General features: G+C 40.6%; 1 protein-coding gene across 1 annotated transcript; it reads left to right on the forward strand.

Moving 5' to 3' along the window:
- The first annotated feature begins 782 nt into the window (after positions 1-782).
- On the forward strand, positions 783-3,095 carry LOC143021174 (uncharacterized). The gene is made up of 2 exons (XM_076178466.1): positions 783-1,034; positions 1,161-3,095. The coding sequence occupies exons 1-2, from the start codon at positions 783-785 to the stop codon at positions 3,093-3,095; spliced, it is 2,187 nt and encodes a 728-aa protein (XP_076034581.1).
- The last annotated feature ends 23,400 nt before the right edge of the window (positions 3,096-26,495 follow it).

Below are 26,495 nucleotides of genomic sequence, written 5' to 3' on the forward strand. Positions count from 1 at the left end.
TTTAATTGTATTTGTTGGGAATGTCAGTTGGTAATAAATATTGTTAAATGTTATTGTATGCTTTAAATTCATTCACTTCGAAATGTTATGTATGTTCCCCCCTTAGACTAACCTTGACGTACGTAACATTTGTGGGGGCCCGACCGGAATCTGACCCGTTGATCGTAATAAGTCATCGTAATCACTCTGATTCTCTCTAATAGTTTGATAATTGTATTTAACTTGAAATTGAAAAATATTTTCACCTGGAACTTGACTTCTCTCCGCAACGTCTCTATACCTTGTGTGCATTTATTGTGAATCCTGCTTGTACCTGCTTTAAATTCTCTATAAATGGCCAAATAGGGGTAGTTAGTACAGTAGGTTGTTCTATGTATTGTTCTTACCGACAGAAGTGGTGTTCTCCCACATATAGCTTGCAATTGTGACTCCTTTTCCTTACTTACTATAACTTGTGTGAATTTACTTTATGCACGATTACGTCGCTGTAACTTGACCAACCCAAATACTCTACTTTTTACTTAAACTACAGAGTATACCTATGAATAGGGCCCTTGTTTTACAGTAGTGTGGGCTGCTGTCCCCCTGTTTCCTTTTGGCTTGTTACGAGTAGAACGTACCTTGCAAGAACCTAATTCGGTCTTGCCACTTAAGTTTATGCCAGGTGATAAACTTCATGATACCTGTAAGGCCTTTAGCTTATTCTCGAGTTAACTTGCCAGGCTCTAAGCAGGTTTCACTTATATATGTATATAGAGTACGGAATCTTTTAAATTTAAACCATGGCTAAGCAGAGTGATTTCAAAGCGACTGAGTTTGTGGGTAACCCAGATATCCAAGAATTCAAAGAGACTAATATTTGTAAGGACGATTTAAAGTATATAGCAAAGACCTTCAATATCTCTTTCAAACCTGACTTAAGGAAAGATGAGCTACGTGCTCTAATTCTAGCTCACTTAGGGGATAAAGATGTCCTCGAAGCTTCACGTTCGTTACAAACTTCAGATCCTAATCTACTACTTGAACTAGAGAAAGTGAAGCTAATGTCTCAACAAATGCAAATAGACTATGAGAGAGAAGAAAGAGAGAAGGAGAGAGAAGAAAGAGAGAAGGAGAGAGAAGAAAGAGAAAAGGAAAGGGCTCATGAACTTCAACTTAAGCAATTAGACATTCAAAACAATGCCAACTCTCCTAAAACTAAGACTGATTTGCTGAAGTATGTCAAGCTTATACCTACATTTCCTGATAGTGATCCTGAGTCTTTCTTTAGGGAATTTGAATCCACAGCTCTACACTTTGAAATTCCTAAACCTGACTGGGTTTGGCTTATTAAACCTAAGCTGTCTGATAAAGCACTTAAAGTATGTAATAATGTGGACGATAACACTAATTATGACGAGGTTAAAGTAGCAATTCTAGCTTCGTACTCAATCAGTACAGAAGGATACAGACAAGCATTTAGGTCACTTAATAAACTTCAGTATCAAACTTACCATGAATTTGCCTATGAGAAATTAAGGGGTCTTAAGAGGTGGTTAAAGTCAGCCAGTGTTAATACTTTTGATGAACTTGTTAATGTTATAGCATTAGAGGAATTTATAAGAAAGATTCCCTACTCTATCAAAATGCACCTCATCGATAGGGGAGAAAATGACCTGATTAAGGCCGCACAGTTGGCTGATGTGTTTTCCCTGGTCCATCGTTCGCCCACCAGGGAGAGGAGAGTGCTCCAGCATAATGTAAAGTCTAATAGTGGGTTTAAGGATGGTGAGCTGGTAGATCAGAGTAATTTAAAAACAAATCTAACCTGCTCATTTTGTAAAAGACGTGGACACCACATAAAACAATGCCCAGACCCTAAATGTAAAGTGTCACAAACTACTGCTCCCAGCAAACCAGAAGCTGCAATTCTGTCTGTGCCAACCAGTAAAACTGCCGATATCTTTCAGCCTTTCCGTTCACTTGGTGCCGTGTCTCTGGAGGATGGTGGCGAGGTGCACCCCATTCGTATCGTGAGAGATACAGCTGCTGCCCAGACGGTTATACTAAAGTCATCTGTTCCTGGTATAGACAGCAATTATACCGGCGAAAGTGTGTACCTCCATGACTTTAACAGCCAGTTTCCTTTGAGACTAGCTCGGGTGCACCTCAGCTGCGGCATTGTTCAGGGACCTGTAACGGTGGCGGTGAGCGAACAACCTTCCCTTCCTATCCCAGACTGTAGTTTACTTCTTGGTAATGACATAGCTGGTGGACTTGTACAAACTCCTGCTCCTATCATTTTGAGTGACACTCCCTTAACGCATAACCCTACTGATGAGTTAGAGCGAGAACAGCCAAATTTGTTCCCTAGTTGTGCGGTAACCCGATCCCAAAAATTAAAAGACACACCTACACATTCACCCCTTCCTCCTCCAAGTGCTATTCCACAAATATTCACTGAACAGAGTTTATTAGAAGCACAACAGAATGACACTACTCTAACTCCCTTACACTCTAAAGTAGTTCCCAAGGAAGATATTCTACATCCTCCATCATTCTACTATCATGAGAACATCCTCATGAGACTTTACAGACCACCGCAATTATCAGATGATGACACCTGGGCAGAATGTCACCAAATTGTATTACCCACCAGCTTGAGAACTCCTATAATGGAAGTAGCTCACCAAGGTCTCTCAGGTCATTTAGGAATAAGGAAGACATATCTTCGCCTTCTGAATGAGTTTTATTGGCCTGGCATGAAAAAAGATGTAGCTGAATTTGTTAAGAATTGCCACCCATGCCAGATTGTTGGGAAACCTAATGAAACTATACCACCATATCCATTGCAGCCTATTAAAGTACCTTTTGAGCCTTTCAGTAAATTAATTATAGACATTGTTGGACCTCTCCCAAAGACAAAGAAAGGCAACCAATACATTCTCACCACACTTTGCCCAACTACAAGATACCCTGATGCTTTTCCTCTTAAGAATATCTCTGCTAAAACTGTTGCTAATACACTCACTAACTTGTTCACGACCTTTGGAATCCCAGAAGAAATCCAATCAGAGGTAGCAATTTTACCAGTGTTCTATTTGCAGAAGTTCTAAAGCTGCTCGGTATTAAACAAACTCTATCAACAGCTTACCATCCTCAGTCGCAGGGGGCCTTGGAACGTTTTCATCAGACTATGAAATCTATGATTAGGAAGTTCTGCTGTGAGGAAGACAGAGATTGGGATGAGGGCCTGCAATTTCTTCTATTTGCCATAAGGGAAACACCATCAGAATCCCTAGGGGTCTCACCTTTTGAGTTGCTCTTTGGACGCAAGGTAAGAGGACCCCTCAAGGTCATCAAAGATCATTTGATCTCCTTACCTTCTACAAAGTTAGTCACGGTAAACAATTACATTACCTCTCTTAAATCTAACTTGGATAAAGTTCGTTCTTTTGCCAAAACTAACCTAGCTCATGCCCAGTCTGTAATGAAGACTAACTTTGACTCAAAAGCCTTGGTCAGAGAGTTCAAAGAGGGGGACTTAGTCCTGGCATACATCCCTATCTCTGGTTCACCTCTTAGCGCTAAATATCATGGACCATACAAAATTTCTAAGAAACTATCAGATTCTAACTATGTAATTTCAACACCCGACCGTCGCAAGGCTACCCAACATATTCATGTGAACCTAATTAAACCATATAAGACCACTAGCCCACTACTAGACTATGAGAAACAAGTGTTAGCGGTGAATACTGTACCTAATGTTATGTCTCATACACCTAATAATGCCATGTACATTAATTTTGACAAGATTTTACCGAACATTGACTCCCATCCTACCGATAATTCGCATATACTTGGTAACCTAGTTCCCTACCTTAGTCATCTCACGAATGAACATGCCAATAATGTAACTGAAATCATTCACAAATATGACTCTCTCTTCAAAGATGTGTCCGGCATCTGCAACATTGCCACTCATGACGTGAAGCTTGTACCTGGATCTTCTCCTATTAGGCACAATCCTTATAGAATCCACCCCCAGAAGCGAGAGCAGATGAGGAGTGAGGTCAACTTCCTGCTCGACCACGGATTGGCCAGCCCGAGTCAATCCCCCTGGGCTTCGCCGTGCCTGCTGGTGCCGAAGGAGGGAGGTCAACTTCGCCTGTGTACGGACTATAGGAGAGTCAACTCTATAACTGTTCCTGACGCATATCCATTACCCCGCATTGACGACCTAATTGACGAGGTGGGAACAGCCCAGTACATTACTAAAATAGATCTAATGAAAGGTTACTATCAGATACCTTTAACAGAAGAGGCTAAATTGATCTCTGCTTTTACAACACCATTTGGCCTCTATCATTATAATGTCATGCCCTTCGGAATGAGGAATAGTCCGGCCACCTTTCAGAGGGCAATGAACTACCTATTGCAAGACTTAAAGGGTGTGGGGGTGTATTTAGATGACATCTTGATTTTTTCTCATGACTGGCAACAACACCTCCAACAGGTAGATGCTGTGCTATCCAGATTATGCCAAGCCAACCTGACTGTCAAACTCTCCAAGACCAGCTTTGGAAAGGCTACAGTGACGTATCTTGGACATGAAGTTGGGCAAGGCATCGTTCGACCCAAGACTGCTAACATCTCTGCTGTCATGGAGTACCCTGTTCCCGCTACCCGGAAGGCGCTCATGAGGTTTTTGGGTATGGCAGGGTACTATCGGAGATTCTGCCCGAACTTCGCCGAAGCTGCACTTCCTCTCACCAAGCTGACCAGCGGTTCTGTTCCATACAAGTGGACACAAAATTGTCAAGCCGCGTTCGAACATCTTAAGGCGATGCTTACAAGGGACCCAGTTCTACGGTCACCAGACTTCACTAAACCCTTCGTTCTCCACACCGATGCTAGTGATGTCGCTATTGGAGCTGTACTTCTCCAGGAGAACACAGACACTCTTCACCCAGTGGCCTACTTCTCTGCAAAACTAGACGTCCATCAACTCAACTATTCTACTGTAGAGAAGGAGCTACTGGCTATAGTGGCTGCTATCAAGAAGTTTGAGTGCTACCTTCAACCTAGCATAAAACCTCTCAAAATATACAGCGACCACAACCCTCTGACTTTTCTACACCGTAACAAAACTTCGAACCAAAGGATGCTTCGGTGGTCTCTGTTCCTTCAACCATTTAACATAGACATCCACCATATCACCGGATCCCAAAACGTGTTGGCCGATACCCTGAGCCGTATATAAACCATCTTATTCTCACTCACCGCCTCTACATCCCGATGTGGCGGCGTCTTAATGGTGGGGGAGTGTAAGGTATACCTCTACTAACCACCTATTACCACCTAACAACCACTACGACACTTCTGAATCACACCCCGCCACGTCGCACCATGTTTCATCGAGCCGGCTTCAAACCCTCGAAGCACCTGAGGTTTCGACTCTCTCCTATAAAATGAGGGTTCACCGCCCCATGAGTCAGTCTCAGCTGTAAGCTGAATACACTCGCTTCTAATCTGGTGTTGGTGGACGAGAGACGAAATCGGACTACTCATCATCCCTTCGGTGCTGGTAACGTAGGGCGTTGCGGAAGGAACCAAATTCTCTGTGTACTCAAGTTCTTAATTTGTTCAAGTTCCTAGTGGTCAAGTTGAATAGTGTTAATTTAATTTAAGTCTAATTTAATGTTAAGTTTAATTGTATTTGTTGGGAATGTCAGTTGGTAATAAATATTGTTAAATGTTATTGTATGCTTTAAATTCATTCACTTCGAAATGTTATGTATGTTCCCCCCTTAGACTAACCTTGACGTACGTAACAATATATATATATATGTGTGTGTGTGTGTGTGTGTGTGTGTGTGTGTGTGTGTGTGTGTGTGTGTGTGTGTGTGTGTGTGTGTGTGTGTGTGTGTGCGTGCGTGCGTGTGTGTGTGTGTGTGTGTGCGTGTGTGTGTGTGTGTGTGTGTGTGTGTGTGTGTGTGTCTGTGTGTGTGTATTTATATTTATATATATAAATATATATATATATATATACATATATATAAATATATATATATATATATATATATATATATATATACATACATACATACATATACCAAGGCTCTTTCCCCCTTTCAAGGGAGGTAGCCAAAAAGGGAAAGGCATAAAAACACTCCCACCCATTTCATCCCTAAATACACTCCACACCCCTCCCACCCTCCCTCCCATCTGAGCACCTCCCGGATGACGGGCCATCCCTGCACCCCGCCCACCGCCCCGGGTCAGAAGCAGTGCCGCAAGACACAGCACATCCACAGCAAGGCCGCTTCATTCAATCGGCGACCCCCCCTCTCCGTCCCCCCTTGCATATAAGGAGAGGACGGGGAGAAATCCCTTCGGGCTGCGTCAAAATTTACTCACACATACTACCCCCCCGCCGCCCATTCCTCCTCATGCAATCACAACATCATCCATATACAACCATTCTCCACTCACCTCTGTCTTCCGTCCTCTCCCTTCCTTCCTCAACAGACATTCCCCTCTTCCCCAAAGCCCCCTTCACCCCATCCATCCACCTCATCCTAGGACGTCCCCTCATGTTCACTCCCTCCACATCTGCCTTCCATACCTCTTTTACTAGTCTTTCTTCACTCATTCTTTCCATGTGTCCAAACCATCCTAATATTCTTTCATCAACCCTATCTCCCAAATCCTTTTTCACCCCTGTTCTCCTCCTCACCTCCTCATTTCTCACTCTATGCAGCCTAGTAACCCCCACCATACTTCTCAGACACCTCATCTCAAACACATTCAAACTCCTTCTCTCTTCTTCTCTTATGTTCCACGTTTCTGCCCCATACAGTGCTGTTGGCACAATCACTCCTTCATACAGTCTCCTCTTCGCATCCATTACTAAATGTCTATTCCTCATTACACTCTTTAATCCACCAAGGCATTTACTCGCTTCTCTCAATCTACATTCTACCTCCACCTTCACTCCACCTTTTCCTGCTACACTTGCACCCAAGTATCTAAAACTATCCACTTCCTCCAGTCGCTCTCCCTTAATGTTCACTTCCAGATTACTGCCACTTTCACCCCTTGTACATCTCATCACCTTACTTTTACCCACATTTATCTTTAGCTTTCTTCTATCACATACTCTCCCAAACTCTGCCACCAGCTTCCTCAATCCCTCCTCCGACCCTGCCACAAGCGCAGTGTCGTCCGCAAACAACAGCTGGCTCACCTCCCACTTTTCTCCATTTTCTTTAACCATCTCCAATCCCTGACCCACTACCCTAGCATTCACCTCTCGTACCACCCCATCCATGTATAAGTTGAACAGCCAGGGCGACATAACGCATCCTTGACGAAGTCCCACCTTTACTTCAAACCACTCACTCTCTCCATTTCTAATCCTGACACAAGCTCTACTACTCTCATAAAAACTCTTGACAGCTCCCAAAAGCTTTCCTCCTATCCCATAAATCTGCATAACCTCCCACAGTGCCTTTCTGTCTACCCTATCATAAGCCTTTTCCAGATCCATAAAAGCCCAAAAAACATCCTTCCCCTTTCCTATAGCTTTCTCACATATCTGTCTTACCACAAAGATCTGATCTACACAACCTCTACCTGTCCTAAATCCACACTGTTCCTCACCAATTACTCCTTCTGTTCCTCTTCTAATCCTCTCAATCAAGATCCTCCCATAAGCCTTCCCTACTACACTTAACAGGCAAATCCCTCTGAAACTACTACATTCACACTTGTCCCCTTTTCCCTTGTAAAGAGGAACTATACAGGCACTTCTCCAGTCTTCCGGTACTCTACCCTCTCTCCAGCAAACATTAAATAACCTCACCAACCAGTCCACCATCACTGAACCTCCCTTTTTCAGACATTCTGCATGGCATCCATCCAGACCAGGTGCCTTACCTGCTTTCATCATCTTAACAACTGCCTTCACCTCATCCTTCCTTATTTCTCCTCCATTCTCCTCACTCATCACTCTCATTTTCTTCGCATTTCCCACTGCAGCTATCTTTCCTTCCCTATCCTCCTTCACATTTAGCAACTCCCTAAAATATTCTGCCCATCTTCCCCTTACTGCCTTATGTATATATATATGTACGTATATATATATATATATATATATATATATATATATATATATATACATATATATATATATATATATATGTATCTATATATATATATGTCGTCGTGGCCATCCCTCGTGGTCGAGGAAGATGGTCTTCGTGAGTTATTATTGGTGTTTGCGAAGGTGGCTAATGAGACCGGTTCGTGCCTGGAAAGAGTCGGTCGCAGTGCGGACATACAGTTCCGGGAAAAAGTGCTGGCCGTGGCTGTTGTTGTCGGTCTTTCCATCGTTTTATTTTTTCTTCCAGCTGTGGAGACCTTTTTGACTCAAAGGTCGCTGTTCCTTCTCTGATGGTGCTTCTCCAGAGGGGTTTATTTCTTGCTGTTTCCTCCCATCTGTTGAAGTCTATGTTACATTTTTTTAGATTTGCTTTGAGAACGTCCTTAAAACGCTTCTTCTGGGCTCCCCTTTTACGCTTGCCATCCGTGAGTTGGGAAAAGAAGATCTGCTTGGGAAGGCGATCGTCAGACATTCTCACTACGTGGCCACTCCACCTGAGTTGTTTCTTGGTGATACAGGCTTCAATACTGGTAGTTTTTGCTTCTTGCAGTACGCTTAAGTTGGTCCTTCTGTCTTCTCAGCTGATATGAAGGATCTTCCGAAGACAGCGTTAGTAGAAATTTTCAAGTATTTTCAGGTGATGATGGTAAGGAGACCAGGTCTCAGACGCATAAAGGAGCGTTGGGATAACAACGGCTCTGTAAACCATGAGTTTTGTGTCCTTTTGGATGTCCCTATCCCAAAGACTCTCGTCCGGAGCTTGCCAAAGGCATATATATATACCTTTACCGGGTACATACAGAAATAGTTGAGTAATCAAAATTTCAACTCTAGACCATGATAGTAGACCTATCTAAGGCATTTTTACTACTGATTTTTTTTTTGCTTATTGAAGTTGCAAATCGCCATCAATGAAGTGATCATATGTGATCACTTGCCTGATAAGGGATAAAAATCTCCATAATGTTGCAATATCGAAGACGTAAATACATAGAAGGACATAGAATGACAACAGCAGTTTTATATGAAAAGTACAAAATATATATAAAAATACCATGAGCCTAGGCTACAGGCTCATGGCATGCAAGAAAGCAGTTCCTGGTCTGGTTGATGCACAGGTAGACCTTGCAGACCGTGCACACGAAATTGGAGCGGATGATGTTGTCCTGATTACTGCAGTTCTTGCAGGTCTGCCTATTCTCTAGGACTGGGTAATGGAAGAGGGTCTTGTCAAACCTCACAGAAGGAACTGGGGTGTGACTGCGGTGGCCTTTCATGGGCTTTGGCAAGACTGGAGTTTTGCTGCGGCCCTCTTCAGGTGACGAGCTTTCATTTGATGACCTGGGGCGACGGTGAATGTTTGGCTTCCTGCTGCTGGCAAAGCGGAACAGCTCCAGCCGAAAGTTCTTCAGTGGCATTGGTTTTGTCTCCCCAAGAGACTCAACGTCATGCCTGTAAGAGAGCCACGCGTTACACACACAGAGGTCCAGGCAGTAAGCAAAGAGACGCATATACCACTTCTTTGATTTCATGGGTGTGCGGTACAGCTGGACCAACAGGTCACTTTTGTCAATGCCCCCCATGTTTGCATTGTAATACTTTATTACATTGGAGCACTGCACTTCCTCATTCTTCTTTGACACCTTGCTGTACCGCGTGCAGGAACCAACAGGCTCCACCCCAAGGTCTGTGGAAAGCATAGATACCACCTTTGTGTCCTTCCATCTTAGAGCCAGGATGTCGTCATCTGTGGTCACATAAGAATATGTCCCTCGGGGACACGATACCTCGGACATCTCCTTGGCAGGCTTGGGAAGAGGGTTACCAATCCGATTGTTATTGGCCATGCCTGTGTACCTGCAGTTCTTCTCCTCCTTTAGGTACCGTATCAACTCGAGATTCGTGAAGTAGTTGTCAGCGAATATAGCAGTCTCCCCGGTGGTCTTCATTGTGCTGGCAAGTACAGTCACAAGCTGATTTGTTGCCCCGAGGGTTTCCTGAAGGAGGCTGAGGGAGACTCCTTGTGCCCGCAGTATCGACTCACCCTGGTAAAAAATCATATCATGGATGAACTCGTCCTCTGAAGCCCTGGAGAACAACTTGTATCCCCACTTGTGAGGCTTGTTCTTCACGTACTGCCTCAGATTCCCAGCACTCCTTCCCTTGAATCCTACCATCACTTCATCAATAGATTGCTTGGGAGTATGGGGCTCTTGAAGGAAGGCCTTGGTGATGGTGGTGAAGACGGGCCTGATCTTGTAGAACCGGTCCACCGTGCCATGAATCTGAGAGTTTTCGTTGAAGTGTACAGTCCGCTGTAGAAGTCGGAAGCGCTTAGATTTCATCAACTCCGCGACTTGCGGGACTCGTGTTGTTAGGGCCCAGTAGTCATCCAAGGACGGCAGACTGGCCACTCCCATATAGAGCAGCATGGCCACAAACAAAAGGATCTCACTTTCAACTGTTTTGAAAGTGGTGGCAACATCCTCCTGTGTGGTACACAGGTTGGTTTGGTAGACAATGTGGGAAATGAGATCAGAAGAGAAGAAGCGGGCAAAGAAATGGTAGGGTGGCTCAGCAAATAAGGGAGTTCGGTTGGTGTAGGTGGACATGGGTGAGTTAGGTATGTCAACCTTCTTCCACGTTGTTGACCTTGTCGCCAGCACACTCTTGTCTTCCTTGCCCTTCTCTTTCTTGCCCTTCTGTTGCTGTTCTTCCTCTTCCTCCAAATCTGCATCCCCTTCCTCCTCTTCTTCTTCATTATCTTCCTCATTCTCGTCAAGATTTACGTCGAATGCCGAGGCAGTCCGAATCTTCTTCGCAGGGGGCTCGGTGTTGGTGCTGGACCCTGGGGTGTTGGGGTCGTGCTGCGCGGGGGACGTAATCGGGGTCCTCACAATCGTCGTCATTGAAGATGCCATCTTCACTGAGGTCCGGGTCAGTCGGAACTAACGCCTTCTGGGTCCTGGTCCTCTTCTAGACGAAATGGCACGGCAACTGAAATAAAGTGAATGAATTAGAAAAGAATAGGAATTGTTTCCACATGAACACTGAATAATAATAATAATAATAGTTGAAAATTGGCCATAGGTTCTCTATAGAAATTATATTCTGACCAAAGAAAAAAAATCACAAGAAATGTATAATTATATCACTTATATTTCACTATGCACTGGTAAAAATATAATATAATGATCAAATATTGCTTGTAGAATGATGTAGAAACATTCCCCAAGGTGTTTTTGAAGTGTCATAGAAGTTACATATAATTACACATAACTTTTTATATGTTCACCGGACATATGCTCAAATATGATCACTTAAGAATTTTCCAGTTTTTACCCTTACTGGGCGTATGATCAGATATGACCACTAAATTTTTCGGCGATCAATTTTACCTAATTGTGCACATCGTACATTAATGTCACCTATATCACGTTATAGTGCAACATTTCAACTATATAATACTAAAGTGTAATAAACTTACCGATATTATGTTGGAAAGTAGGGGCGAGAAGGTGGGGACAAATGCAGCGTAGAAGGGCTCTTGGTGGCGACCCGGACGAGGCTTATATTCAAGTAGCTCTCACCCTCCTACCATTGGCCCGAGGTGACGGCGTCATACCCACGCGAGTAGCTTGAAGCTTCCTGATTGGCTTAGGCACCATCTCCCTGGTTCAACCCAAGACCGGGGTGGCCGAGAGCGCCATTTTCCAAGCCTAATTTAGTGATCAAATATGATCACTTGCCCGATAAAGGTATATATATATATATATATATATATACATATATATATATATATATATATATATATATATATAGGGTATATATATACATATATACATTATACATATATATATATGTATGTATGTATGTATGTATGTATGTATGTATGTATGTATGTATGTATGTATGTATGTATGTATGTATGTATGTATGTATGCAAAATAATCACAATAACGCGTGACTAAATAATATTGCAGAAACCACAGGGAAAATAAAGTTGGAATACTAAACGTTTTCGTCTATTACGACATCCTCAGAGTACAAGAAAGAGAAAATAGGACATAATATTTATACAGAAATTGGAAAACAGGGAAAGGTTATAGCCACACAAAAGCTTCGTACAATATACATACACATTCATATACAAATGGAACTAATAGAAAAAATAATAAAAAATAAAGCAGGAAAACATACACATTTACAAATGGAACTAATGATATATATATATATATATATATATATATATATATATATATATATATATATATATATATATATAAATGCATGTATGTATGCATATGGATATGCTTTGTAGCGGAAAGTAATTTTCAAAATAGTCTTTATGTAAATTAACTTATGATTTCTTTTGGTGAAATACTGAGGAGGGGATTCTTGTAGTATTCTACTGTTTTATTTCTTATAAATCTTATGAATGGCAGCTGATGACACACTTTACATTTTACTCATATGAAGGGGCTGGTGTCATTTATTTTATATTACCTGATAACCTCCGATGTTTTTATACAAATTCCTTAGCGCTCTCTACATATTAAAGGAATGATATACATACACATATAGGAAAAATAAAAACTGACTCATGAACGATCAGAATAATAGAAAAATATCATTTCTTGTTCATGAAGTAGCAGAATATTATTTATAAGTATTTACTTTAATCATAAGAAGGATATATGAATGGAAAAATACTGAAAACGCGGAAACGATATTGTATTCATAAACCAGGATTCAGTGTCTACAGTTGTGCACCTTATCAATATTCCATCAACTCCTGAGTTGAATGACTCAGTCATAAAAAATAAAAATCCTGTGTGTCCCTTAACTCCAGACGATTTTATAGGGTGAAATAATGTTTTAACTAATCATTCCGCTGCAACTAATTGATTGTCAGATTAAGAACTGGCTAATGCCATACATTTTCATTCAGCTTCTTACACGTCTCCTTACTGACATTTCTTATTGATGCCCTTTATCAATTCTACTCTGTTTAGCTAGGACTGATTTTATATTCACCTGAAAAGGGGGGTTCTCCCTTCCTGAATAGTTGAGGCTACAATCGTCTATTATCCTGCTCTCCATGATGATGCCATAAGTAGTTCTTATTTCTTCTAATACTGGCCAAATCAGAGTCCAAAGGAGTATAAGATATATTATTTGGCATATAAGTCATTTGGAAGTCCAATTTCTTGTGTAGTCTGGAGTCCAATTGGTACCTAGATGGCTTCTGTTGTCTGGGGAAAAAGGATTCTGACTTCCTCAAGGTCATTTGACCTTGGGAAGGTCTTCTGGTCATCTTAAGGTCTTCTAGTCTTCGCGAAGGAGACCATACGATATCTAACCAAACCTGTGATCTTGAACAGACAGGACCGTGCCACCGAATACATTAATACTCGGCCTTTTTCAACTCCTCTTTCATCGTCTCCTCTATCCTCTCCTTCCCCTCCTCCTTTTTCTAATCCTTATTATTCTTAATATTCATTTCATATTCCTTATTCTTCTCATGTTCCTTTTGTACACATTTTCTTTTTTGGCTATTTTTTTCTCCTTGTTTCTTGATTCACATCTTACCTTCTACGGATTCTTTCTTTCTCTTTCTTCCCCTTTTCGCTCTTTAACTCTTTTTTTTCTCTCTCTCCTTTCTACTGAATCCCTATTTTTCTTATGATTTTTATTCTCTGGATTTTCTTCTTTTTTATTTTTATTTATATTACTAGCTTCAGTTTTTCCTTCACTTTCATTTTTCATTTTATTTCACTTAACCCATTGCCATAACAGTTCTCTTTCTCCTTGTTCTCTCTTCCCCTACTCTTTATGTTTTTCAAAGCTCTCTTTATGATTTCCAATTATTCTGCATGAATGACATTATTACGTTTTGTTCTTTCTCTCCTCTCTTTTCTCCTCCTCCCCTTGTCCCCTTCCTTCACTTCAATACTATCAATATTTTCCCCCCAGAAATTCTCTCACTCTTAATTATTCTTACTATTCCTCCTCCTCCACATCCTCTTCCTATTTTTCCCCTTCCTCTTTTTTCACATTATCTTTCTCCTTCTCTCTCTCTTTCTCTTTCTCTTTCTCTCTCTCTTTCTCTCTCTCTTTCTCTTTTTTCTTTCTCTTTCTCTTTCTCTTTCTTTTTCTCTTTCTCTTTCTCTTTCTCTTTTTTTCCCTTTCTCTTTCTATTTCTCTTTTCATTTCTATTTCTATTTCTTTTTCTTTTTCTCTTTCTATTTCTATTTCTATTTCTATTTCTATTTCTATTTCTATTTCTATTTCTATTTCTATTTCTATTTCTATTTCTATTTCTATTTCTATTTCTATTTCTATTTCTATTCCTATTTCTCTTTCTCTTTCTCTTTCTCTTTCTCCTTCTCCTTCTCCTTCTCTTTCTCTTCCTCTTTCTCTTTCTCTTTCCCTTCCTCTTTCTCCCTTTATGTGATTCACAGCATGGTTTCTCCAAGGGTAAGTCATGTGTGACTAATCTTCTATCCTTTTACACTAAAGTATATAAGGCGTCAGATAATAATGAAAATTACGATGTTATTTACCTTGACTTTAGCAAAGCGTTCGACAAAGTGCCACACCAGAGACTACTAAATAAAATCAAAGCCCATGGCATAGGAGGAAAAGTGTTAGAATGGATTAGAGCTTGGATTAGTAACAGAAAACAGCGGGTCACCATAAATGGAATAAAATCTAGGTGGGGCAATGTTACTAGCGGGGTCCCCCAGGGCTCGGTTTTGGGTCCCTTGTTGTTCATTATGTATATAAACGACTTAGACGATGGGTTAAATAGTGATGTTAGTAAGTTTGCGGACGACACTAAAATAGGACGCCTAATTAGGTCAGGAGACGACGCCCAGATTCTGCAGGATGATCTTATAAACTGTGAACATGTTCGGTGAAATGGCAAATGAACTTCAATACCTCTAAGTGTAGCGTATGAAACGTAGGGCTACACAACCCCGAAAATAGATACAACTTAGATAACACGTTTTTAGAAAAATCTGAGTGCGAGAGGGACTCGGGAGTTCTGGTGAGTCCGGACCTTAAAACCAGGCAGCAGTGCATTAGCGCCAGAAATAAAACTAACAGAGCATTAGGCTTCATTGCTAGGACGGTAACGAATAGAAGTGCAGAGGTAATTATTAAACTCTATCTAGCGATAGTTAGACCCATCCTTGACTATGCGGTACAGTTTTGGTCTCCGTCCTACAGAATGGACATAAATTCACTAGAATCAGTACAGAGAAGAATGACCAAAATGATACAAGGACTCGGAAATTTGCCTTACGAAGAGAGGCTTGCGGGGTGATCTAATACAAGTGTTCAAGTGGATCAAAGGCTATAACAAGGGTGTTGCAAACAAGGTCATCATAATAAAACAACAGGGCAGGACTCGCAGTAATGGGTATAAACTGGACAAATTTAGATTTAAGAAGGAAATAGGCAAGAATTGGTTTACTAATAGGGTGGTCGATGAATGGAATAAACTTAGTAACCATGTAGTAAGCGCTGAAACTATCAGTTGTTTTAAAAAACGATTAGACAACTTTATGGATGGGGATGACAGGTGGTGATGGATACGGAGCTGCCTAGTGTAGGCCTTATGGTCTTTTGCAGTCTCCTTTATTCTTATGTTCTTTATCTTCCTCTTTCCATTTATCTTCCTCTTCCTATTCCTACTCCTCATCTTCCTCCTCCTCTTCCTCTTCTTCTTCCTCCTCCTCTCCTTATCTTCTCCTCCCTTCCTCCTCCTCATTCTCCTCTTCCCCCTCCTCCTCCTCTTTATTCTCCTGCCTCTCCTCCTATTCCAGCTCCTCATCTTCCTCCTCCTCTTCCTCTTCTTCTTCTTCCTCCTCTCCTTATCCCCTTCTCCTTCTCTCCTCTTCCCTTCCTCCTCCTCCTTCTTCCCTTCCCCCTCCTCCCCCTCTTCATTCTCCTGCCTCTCCTCCTCCTGACGTCACTGAAACACTCTCTCTCTCCCTATCTTCTTGTAGCAGCGATGAATCAGTCGACTCCACCATTGCCACATTTCTCTTTCATTTTCCTCGCCTCTCTCTCTTATTATTCCACTTAAGACATCGTCCTTTTTTTTTCAAGAACTCCCACATATCCTTGACACATTATTCCTTACTGCTAATCTCCTATGTTTTCTTGAACTTTTTCTCCCACAAGGTATTATAATATAGTTATAAATTGTAATATTCAACAAGATAAAGATGTAAACATACTATAATACCTGGTTATTTCGTTAGCTTGTATATTTGCTTGTTTGTACACTTTATCTTTTTATATTCCAGGGTGATATAAACCTGAAAGGATTCTGTTAGAATCTTTTTCTACTGTAATTCATAATGTTACGCTTTAATGTATTGTACTTTATTGCAATATACTGTAATTCATTGCTGTTCATCTTAACCCACTGAAATCCCAACCAGCACATCTCTCTTTCTTTTTTTTCTTGCTTTTATTTTTATTTCAGTTATAAAGCTGTATTTTTTGTAGTATACCTTCCTTCTGCCCCCCATATTCTCCTTTTTATGTTTTCCTCCCAAATAAAGTTATGAAGTAAAAATAGCCACCCCTGTTTCCCTCCCCCCCCCCTTTTTTTTTCTCATCTTTACGGTACCGACTACTCCTTACTAATTGTTCCTCTTCTTTATTCCCCAAAATGCTCTTTCTCTTCACCAGCAATACTTGTTGTACGTATCATTAAGTTTATTTTCTACCTTATATTTCACTTAAAACAATATAATTCTTTTTACATTATCCTTAACAATGTCCCTGTAACCTACTTTTCCTTTTCCTTATCCTACAAACCTTTCCTTCCGTGTGGTTTCTCCCCTCCATAAATGGAGAGCACAATTTATTTTACCTCCCAACATATGTCTTTTATTTTTCATTAATCGTTGTCACTATTCTTTATCCAAGAGATTTTTCCATTGACCTCCTATTCTCTATTATTATCAACCTAAGATCCTTTTCTCTAATCCCTTTTCCCACAGTTACACGAAAATACTTGTCTTCGCTTCAAGCACATTTCCACATTTCAACCTCCATATCTTCATTTCCTGTCCCCCTTCTCCGCGGCCGCTAGACCGACGCAACTTTTTCATAATAAATCATCGCGGACACCCGTCCATGAATTCTCCTTAGTTTTGCTTTCTTTTGTCTTCTTGTATTCAGAGAGCGTCTCAACTATCAAGTGTTCCATCCTCTCCTTACGCCAATAACAACTTCAACAATAGTGTCATCGTTGTTAGTATCTCTTCATTCAACTTGTAATGTTCTGCAATAGTTAACAAAACCAAGGGTCTTTTTGATCAATGGCCCTTAATTCAAATTTACATTTTTCATCAATTTTCTCTACTCTTATTAATCAAATCAATACTATAATAAACTGAAAATCAATCAGGATATGACATTTATTTTAATCACGAGAAAAAACACATACACATACACAAAGACACACACAAAAACACACACAAATACACATACACACAACCAGACACACACACACACACACACACACACACACACACACACACACACACACACACACACACACACACACACACACACACACACACACACACACACACACACACACACACACACACACACACACACACACACACACACACACACACGCACACACACACACGCACACACACACACACACACACACACACACACACACACACAACTACATACCACACACATAAACACACACACACACACGTACCCAAAAACACACACATAGACACACACGAACACATACACACACACACACACACACACACACACACACACACACACACACACACACACACACAGTAGCAAACACACACACAGTAGCAAACACACACACACACCCAAACACACACACACACACACACACACACACACACACACACACACACACACACACACACACACACACACACACACACACACACACACACACACACACACACACACACACACACACACACACACACACACACACACACACACACCAGTCGAAGTGACAGCGAAGTTTGGAACTCCAGGAAAACTTCAAGTTTTGTCGATCTCAACGACGAGGGAGTACATTTGTTGTATTAGTAGGGAAGGGGAAAGCTCGTGGTGTAGTGGGAAGGTGAAGAAAAAGGAGAAAGGGGGATTACTGAAGGTAATGGAAGAAAATGAGGAAGGAGACGAACGGGCTACCCCGGAGGTCAGAAGAAATGTCAACAAGAGGGCTGCTGACGACGCATGTGAAGTCGAAAATATCTATGAAGGCACTAAAATTAGAAATATAGATAAGAACAAAACAATGGAAAGTGAAGATAATAATTTCCATGGATTTAATGAGGGAGGGGGTGCCAACCTCCCCCGATTAGCAAATCTAGAGGAAAAACTAGAGAAAATGATAGAACACTGGGAGGTTAGGTTCAGCCAACTTACACGGATTACGCAAAGAGTTAGTAAATTAGAAGAAAAAAAACTACAGAAGGAGAACCAAACCTAACTAAAGAAATAAAAGAATTATAAAGACAGTTAAAGGAAGTAAAAGATGAAAATAAGGAATTAAAGAGGACTAATAACGAAAACAAAGAGTCTATAGCAAAAGAAGTACAGGGTTGGAAAAAGTCCAAGAGAACAACAAAATTGTATCTAGAGATATAGTGACACAACATATGAAAGAACAAACTAAGGTCACAGTTATTAAAGTGATGAGAGAGAAGGATAATATGGTAAGAGACTTAGTGGACAAAAAGAAATGTATAATTATATTAGGGATGGAAGTGAAGCATAATCCAAATAGGACTACAGGAGTAAAAGAGGAGAAGGAAAAGGTAAACAAGATATTAGAAGTAGTTCAAGAGGATGAACAAGAAACAGGGAACGAAATTGAAGAAATATATAGATTACGGAAGAACCATACAGATAACACCAGACCAATTATGGTTAGATTCAGGTCAGAAATGACAGCAGAGAATATCTTACCAAAAACAGGAAAATAGCAAACAGTAATCAATATAAACAGGTATGGATAGAAAGAGAAATAAATAAAGAGGAGAGAGAGGATGAGAAAACAAAAAGACTAGAAGCTAAGGAAAAAACGAGAAAAGAACAGAGTCAGACAAAGAGAGAGAGTAGTGGATATGAAAGTAAAGAAATGGTTCATAGCAGAGAAAAACAGAAAGGAAGCAGAAAACATGATGGAAGTAGCAGAAAATTAAAAATGTCTTACACAAATAAAGATGGCTTAATAACAGGCTTGAACGAACTGCATGGTTACCTAAAGGAAAAAGAACCGGACATAATGGGAAGTGTAGAGACAAAATTGAAAGGTCCACCTACTACCCAACAGTGTAGGACATGGTGCATATAATTACTGGATTAGAAACAGAGAGGTAAAAGAAAGAGGTGGAGTAATGTTCCTGACTAAGAAGGATATAAATGTGAGGAATGTCACATAGGGAAATAATAGAGATGATTATGATGGAAGTGGAGGACAGGGACAAGAAAAGCAGGAAGATTGTATTAAATTATGTGCCTCCTAAAGCGGCTTTGTGGAAAGAGAGAACACAAAAATATGTTAGAAGATACAAGGATAACACTAAATTAGATAATGAAAGATGGAGGAAGAATAGTTATAATGGGTGACTTTAATTGTAAACAAGTCTGCTGGGAAGAGATGACAGTGAAGGGTGGAGACGACCTATGGGGAAATGTACTACTTGATATGATTATAGAACATGCAATGACGCAATGGATACAAGAGAATACTAGTTATAGAAATGGGGAAGAACCATCGAGACTGGACCTAAAAATCACATCAGAACCTGAAATAGTAGATAGAATTTAATATATGATACCAATAAGTAAAAGTGACCACATATTGGTTAAACTGGAACTAATTGAGTAAAAAAAAAAAAACAATATGGAAAGGGAAGATTGAGGTATGGAAAAATAAAATTTTATCAAATAAGAGAATTATTTAAAAAATCAGATTGGGAAAGGATACACAAGAAGGAAACAACAGTAGAAGAGAAATGTAATATTCTGAAAAAGAAAGTTATAAGGGAGTGGAAAAGTACTGTATGTTCCAAGACAAAAACAAGAAAAAGGATATGTAAAGTGTTGGTACAACAAAAGATGTACGGAGTTGGATAAAATAAAATAAAAAAGACCTGAAAAATGGAAAATATACACTAGTTATAGAAATGAATATGTACAAGTATGCAGAGAAGAAAATAGAAAAACATATCATAAAAAAAAATAACCAAAACTATTTTACAGATTTTTAACAACAAACTGAAAAACAAACAAGAATTAAAGAAACTACGATAGGGATGGATTGAATACACAGAGGAAATAGAAATGGCAGAAATTATGAACAAGCATTTTAAATCCCTGTTTACGAGGGAGAACATACAACTTAGAGATATCGAGTGGGAGGAGAAAGTCCCTCCTATGGAAGAGATAGAAGTAACAGGGAATAAAATATGGAATCACTTGAGCAATCTCGATGTCAGAAAATCGCATGGACCATATGAAATGGTAAACTAGATTTTGAGAGAATGCAGAAATTAACTAATAGACAAAATACATAGTCTAATAAGCAGTTCATTGAAAGAAGGAAAAGTTTCAGGAGATTGAAAAAAAGCAAATATAGTACCAATATATAAAAGAGGAAACAAGGAAGACTACTAACTATAGACCGGTCTCTCTTACAAGTGCATATTTAATGGAGTTTTTGTGTTCCTTTAAATATGGACAAGTCAACTCCGCCGGGTTCCTTCATGCCAGCCAAAAAGACCACAGAATGAATTGGGATAATACAACAATTATTTTTGAATCACATTGTAGCTTTCGTAGGAAAATTGTAGAATCTTCCTTAATAAAACATTATCCTAACTTCAATACCTCAAAAGGTCAGTGGCCCCCAGATTGCATTACGAGGATAGCAGTCAATAAATTAATGTCAAGCACGGTCGGACAAAATACCACCAACTTTCCTTCCTTGACCTAACCATATCAAGGGCATGTAGCCTGAGTCCCCCCACTTTCCCCATCCACTTATCTGTACCCCCCACTACCTCATTTATACCTGTACTCTAACTTCTTGTAATCATTCTGCCGAAGAGGACTACAGATAGTAGTCGATATATACATTCTTTCCTGTATTTTCGATATTATTTCTCCAATAGTGGGTTTAAAGGGAAAATTTACAAATGTGTTATAACATGCCTGTTTCCAATATGTGTGTATACATATATATATATATATATATATATATATATGTATATATATATATATATATATATATATATGTATATACGTATAAATATATATATATATAAAATATATATATATATATTTGTATATATATATATATATATTCTATAAAATATCACAGCATACTCAGTGTTCGTGATCTTTTTCTTAACACTTTTAATTCTTCTAATTATTCTCTTCTTAAAACTTGCTAGATGATAAATGATATCTCCGATCGAGTCCATAGTGGAAATGATACATACATGCTTATAAATACAAAAGTTACAAACGATGGAATACTAGGAGAGATGGTGGTTCATGAGTATTACAGGACTTTTCATCTTCGAGGCGTGACACGCTGTGCCCCGAAAAGTTCCAAATGTCCGAACATGTTTTGCTGGATATTAATATTTGGCATATCGTTTCTTATAAAAACTGCCTCCAGACATTTCAGTTTTCTTTTATCGTTGGTCTTTGAAATTATGACTGTGTTTTCGTTTAGTTGGTCTCGTGATATGATAGTGTTATGTGTTTTTGTGATATTATTTTTGATAGCACCGTTTTGCATGTGAAATGTCAGCCTTTGTGATAATGTTTGCGTTGTGTGGCCTATGTACTCTTCGTTGCAAACCACACCGTCTTTGTTAATATTGCATGAGTATTTGTACACAACGTGTATAAGTAAAAGAAAACAAATTAAAACAAAACCACGTTGTTTACAAGTACTCATGCAATGTTAACAAAGACGGTGTGGTTTGCAACGAAGAGTACATAGGCCACACAACGCAAACATTATCACAATGGCTGACATTTCACATGCAAAACGGTGCTATCAAAAATCACACCACAAAAGCCCATAACACTATCATATCACGAGACCAACTAAACAAAAACACAGTCATAATTTCAATGACCAACGACAAAAGAAAACTGAAATGTCTGGAGGCAGTTTTTATAAGAAACGATATGCCAAATATTTTCGGGGCACCCCGCGTCACGCCTCGAAGATGAAAAGTCCTGTAACGCTCATGAACCACCATCTCTCCTAGTATTCCATCGTTTGTAACTTTTGTATTTATAAGCATGTATGTATCTTTAGACCTGATGCGAAATGGTGGGAAATGGTCCAATCGATGGAGTGGTTGGGAAGTGTGGAGTTCCAGGAAAGAATCGTAGTGGAGAGTTGATGGTGGAAATGTGTCTAGAAAGAGAGTTGATGATAGCAAATACAGTGTTTCGGAAGAAAGTCAAGCATAAGTACACATGGGAGAGGGTGGTGGAGGGAAGGGTGGTAGATAGAGCGCTAATGGATTATGTAGTGGTAAATAGGATTATGATAGGAAGAGTTAAGGATGTACATGTGCTAAGGGGAGAGGGTGGGGGAATATCAGATCATTTTTTGGTGGAAGGTAAGTTGAGAGTGGAGGATAGATGGAGAAGGAGGAAAGGGACAAAAGGTAGGGAGGTTCTTAGAGTAAACTCCTTGAATGAAAAGGAAAAGGAGAAGGAGTACGAAAAGAAGCTGAAGGAGGAGTGGGAGAGAGTAAAGGATAGAGCAGAGATGGGTGTGGAGGAGGAATGGGGATGGTTTAAGGAGGGAGTCTTAAAGTGTGCAAGGATGGTGTGTGGAACAAGAAGGACAGGGGGAAATAGAAGAAAGGGTAGTGAATGGTGGGATGAGGAAACAAAGAAGGTTGTAGAAGAGAAGAAGCGAGCATTCACAGATTGGTTACAAAAGAGGACAGGGGAGTCATATGAGACGTACAAAGAAAAGAAAAGAGAAGTAAAGCAAAAGGTAAAGGAGGCAAAGAGGAGAGCAGATGTGAAATGGGGTAGGAGTATGACAGAAAATTTTGAAAGTAATAAAAAGATGTTTTGGAAAGAAATTAAGAGAGGAAGAGGAGGCGAATCAAGTAGGGAAGAAAAGGTAAAAGGTACAGATGGAGAGTTGATAATGGAAGAGAGGGCAGTGAGGGGAAGATGGGCAGAATATTTTAGGGAGTTGCTGAATGTGAAGGAGGATAGGGAAGGAAAGATAGCTGCAGTGGGAAATGCGAAGAAAATGAGAGTGATGAGTGAGGAGAATGGAGGAGAAATAAGGATGGATGAGGTGAAGGCAGTTGTAAAGATGATGAAAGCAGGTAAGGCACCTGGTCTGGATGGATGTCATGCAGAATGTCTGAAAAAGGGAAGTTCAGTGATGGTGGACTGGTTGGTGAGGTTATTTAATGTTTGCTGGAGAGAGGGTAGAGTACCGGAGGACTGGAGTAGTGCCTGTATAGTTCCTCTTTACAAGGGAAAAGGGGACAAGTGTGAATGTAGTAATTTCAGAGGGATTAGCCTGTTGAGTGTAGTAGGGAAGGCTTATGGGAGGATCTTAATTGAGAGGATTAGGAGAGGAACAGAAGGAGTAATTGGTGAGGAACAGTGTGGATTTAGGACGGGTAGAGGTTGTGTAGATCAGATCTTTGTGGTAAGACAGATATGTGAGAAAGCTATAGGAAAGGGGAAGGATGTTTTTTGGGCTTTTATGAATCTGGAAAAGGCTTATGATAGGGTAGACAGAAAGGCACTGTGGGAGGTTATGCAGATTTATGGGATAGGAGTAAAGCTTTTGGGAGCTGTTAAGAGTTTCTATGAGAGTAGTAGAGCATGTGTTAGGATTAGAAATGGAGAGAGTGAGTGGTTTGAAGTAAAGGTGGGACTTCGTCAAGGATGCGTTATGTCACCCTGGCTGTTCAACTTATACATGGATGGGGTGGTGCGAGAGGTGAATGCTAGGGTAGTGAGTCAGGAATTTGAGATGGTTAAAGAAAATGGAGAAAAGTGGGAGGTGAGCCAGCTGTTGTTTGCGGACGACACTGCGCTTGTGGCAGGATCAGAGGAGGGATTGAGGAAGCTGGTGACAGAGTTTGGGAGAGTATGTGATAGAAGAAAGCTGAAGATAAATGTGGGTAAAAGTAAGGTGATGAGATGTACAAGGGGTGAAAGTGGCAGTAGACTGGAAGTGAACATTAAGGGAGAGCGACTGGAGGAAGTGGATAGTTTTAGATACTTGGGTGCAAGTGTAGCAGGAAAAGGTGGAATGAAGGTGGAGGTAGAATGTAGATTGAGAGAAGCGAGTAAATGCCTTGGTGGATTAAAGAGTGTAATGAGGAATAGACATTTGGGAATGGATGCGAAGAGGAGACTGTATGAAGGAGTGATTGTGCCAACAGCACTGTATGGGGCAGAAACGTGGAACATAAGAGAAGAAGAGAGAAGGAGTTTGAATGTGTTTGAGATGAGGTGTCTGAGAAGTATGGTGGGGGTTACTAGGCTGGATAGAGTGAGAAATGAGGAGGTGAGGTGGAGAACAGGGGTGAAAAAGGATTTGGGAGATAGGGTTGATGAAAGAATATTAGGATGGTTTGGACACATGGAAAGAATGAGTGAAGAAAGACTAGTAAAAGAGGTATGGAAGGCAGATGTGGAGGGAGTGAACATGAGGGGACGTCCTAGGATGAGGTGGATGGATGGGGTGAAGGGGGCTTTGGGGAAGAGGGGAATGTCTGTTGAGGAAGGAAGGGAGAGGACGGAAGACAGAGGTGAGTGGAGAATGGTTGTATATGGATGATGTTGTGATTGCATGAGGAGGAATGGGTGGGGGGTGGGGTAGTATGTGTTAGTAAATTTTGACGCAGCCCGAAGGGATTTCTCCCCGTCCTCGCCTTATATGCAAAGGGGGACGGAGAGGGGGGGTCGCCGATTAAATGAAGCGGCCTTGCTGTGGATGTACTGTGTCTTGCGACACTGCTTCTGACCCAGGGCGGTGGGCAGGGTGCAGGGATGACCCGTCATCCAGGAGGTGCTCAGATGAGAGGAAGGGTGGGAGGGGTGTGGAGTGTATTTAGGGATGAAATGGGTGGGAGTGTTTTTATGCCTTTCCCTTTTTGGCTACCTCCCTTGGAAGGGGGGAAAAGCCTTGGTATATGTATGTATCTTTAGAAATGAAATTTACCAGATGATGCCTAAGGTATAGGCCAAACGTCGTAATGTTATTGTTTTCATTTTCACTATGGACTCGATCGGAGTTATTATTTATCATCTACCAAGTTCTAAGAAGAGAATAATTAGAAGAATTGAAAGTGTTAATAAAAAGATCACGAACGCTGAATTTGCTGTGATACTTAATAGAAAATGTCTCGATGAAAAACTGCTCCCTAAATTCACTAATATGTATATACATATATAAATATACACACACACACAAATATATATATATATATGTGTGTGTGTGTGTGTGTGTGTGTGTGTCTGTGTATATGTATATATATATGTATATATGTATAAATATATATATATATATGTGTATAGATATATAAATATGTATATATATATATATATATATATATATATATATATACATACATATACCAAGGCTTTTTCCCCCTTACAAGGGGGGTAGCCAAAAAGAAAAAGGCATAAAATCATTCCCACCCATTCCCTCCCTGAATACACTCCACACCCCTCCACCCTCCCTCTTATCTTAGCACCTCCTGAATGACGGGTCATCCCTGCACCTTGTCCACTGCCCTGGGTCAGAAGCAGTGTCGCAAGACACAGCACATCCACAGCAAGGCCGCTTCATTAAATCGGCGACCCCCCCCCTCTCCGTCCCCCCATTGCATAAAATGAGAGGACGGGGAGAAATTCCTTCGGGCTGCGTCAAATTTTGCTCACACATACTACCTCAACCCCCATCCACCCGCCCATTCCACCTCATGCAATCACAACATCATCCATATACAACCATTCTCCATTCACCCCTGTCTTCTGTCCTCTCCCGTCCTTCCTCAACAGACATTCCCCTCTTCCCCAAAGCCCCCTTCACCCCATCTATCCACCTCATCCTAGGACGTCCCCTCATGTTTACTCCCTCCACATCTGCCTTCCACACCTCTTTTACTAGTCTTTCTTCACTCATTCTTTCCATGTGTCCAAACCATCCTAATATTCTTTCATCAACCCTATCTCCCAGCTCCTTTTCCACCCCTGTTCTCCTCCTCACCTCCTC

Source organism: Oratosquilla oratoria, chromosome 41, assembly GCF_046742065.1.
Source record: "Oratosquilla oratoria isolate Oo_2021 chromosome 41, ASM4674206v1, whole genome shotgun sequence".
NCBI lineage: Eukaryota > Metazoa > Arthropoda > Malacostraca > Stomatopoda > Squillidae > Oratosquilla > Oratosquilla oratoria.

Excerpts from the sequence above, each read along its gene's own strand:
- LOC143021174 (XM_076178466.1), top strand. The coding sequence starts at position 783 with ATGGCTAAGCAGAGTGATTTCAAAGCGACTGAGTTTGTGGGTAACCCA. Across the intron at positions 1,035-1,160 it reads TACTACTTGAACTAGAGAAA|CAATTAGACATTCAAAACAA; the intron begins GTGAAGCTAATG and ends CTTCAACTTAAG.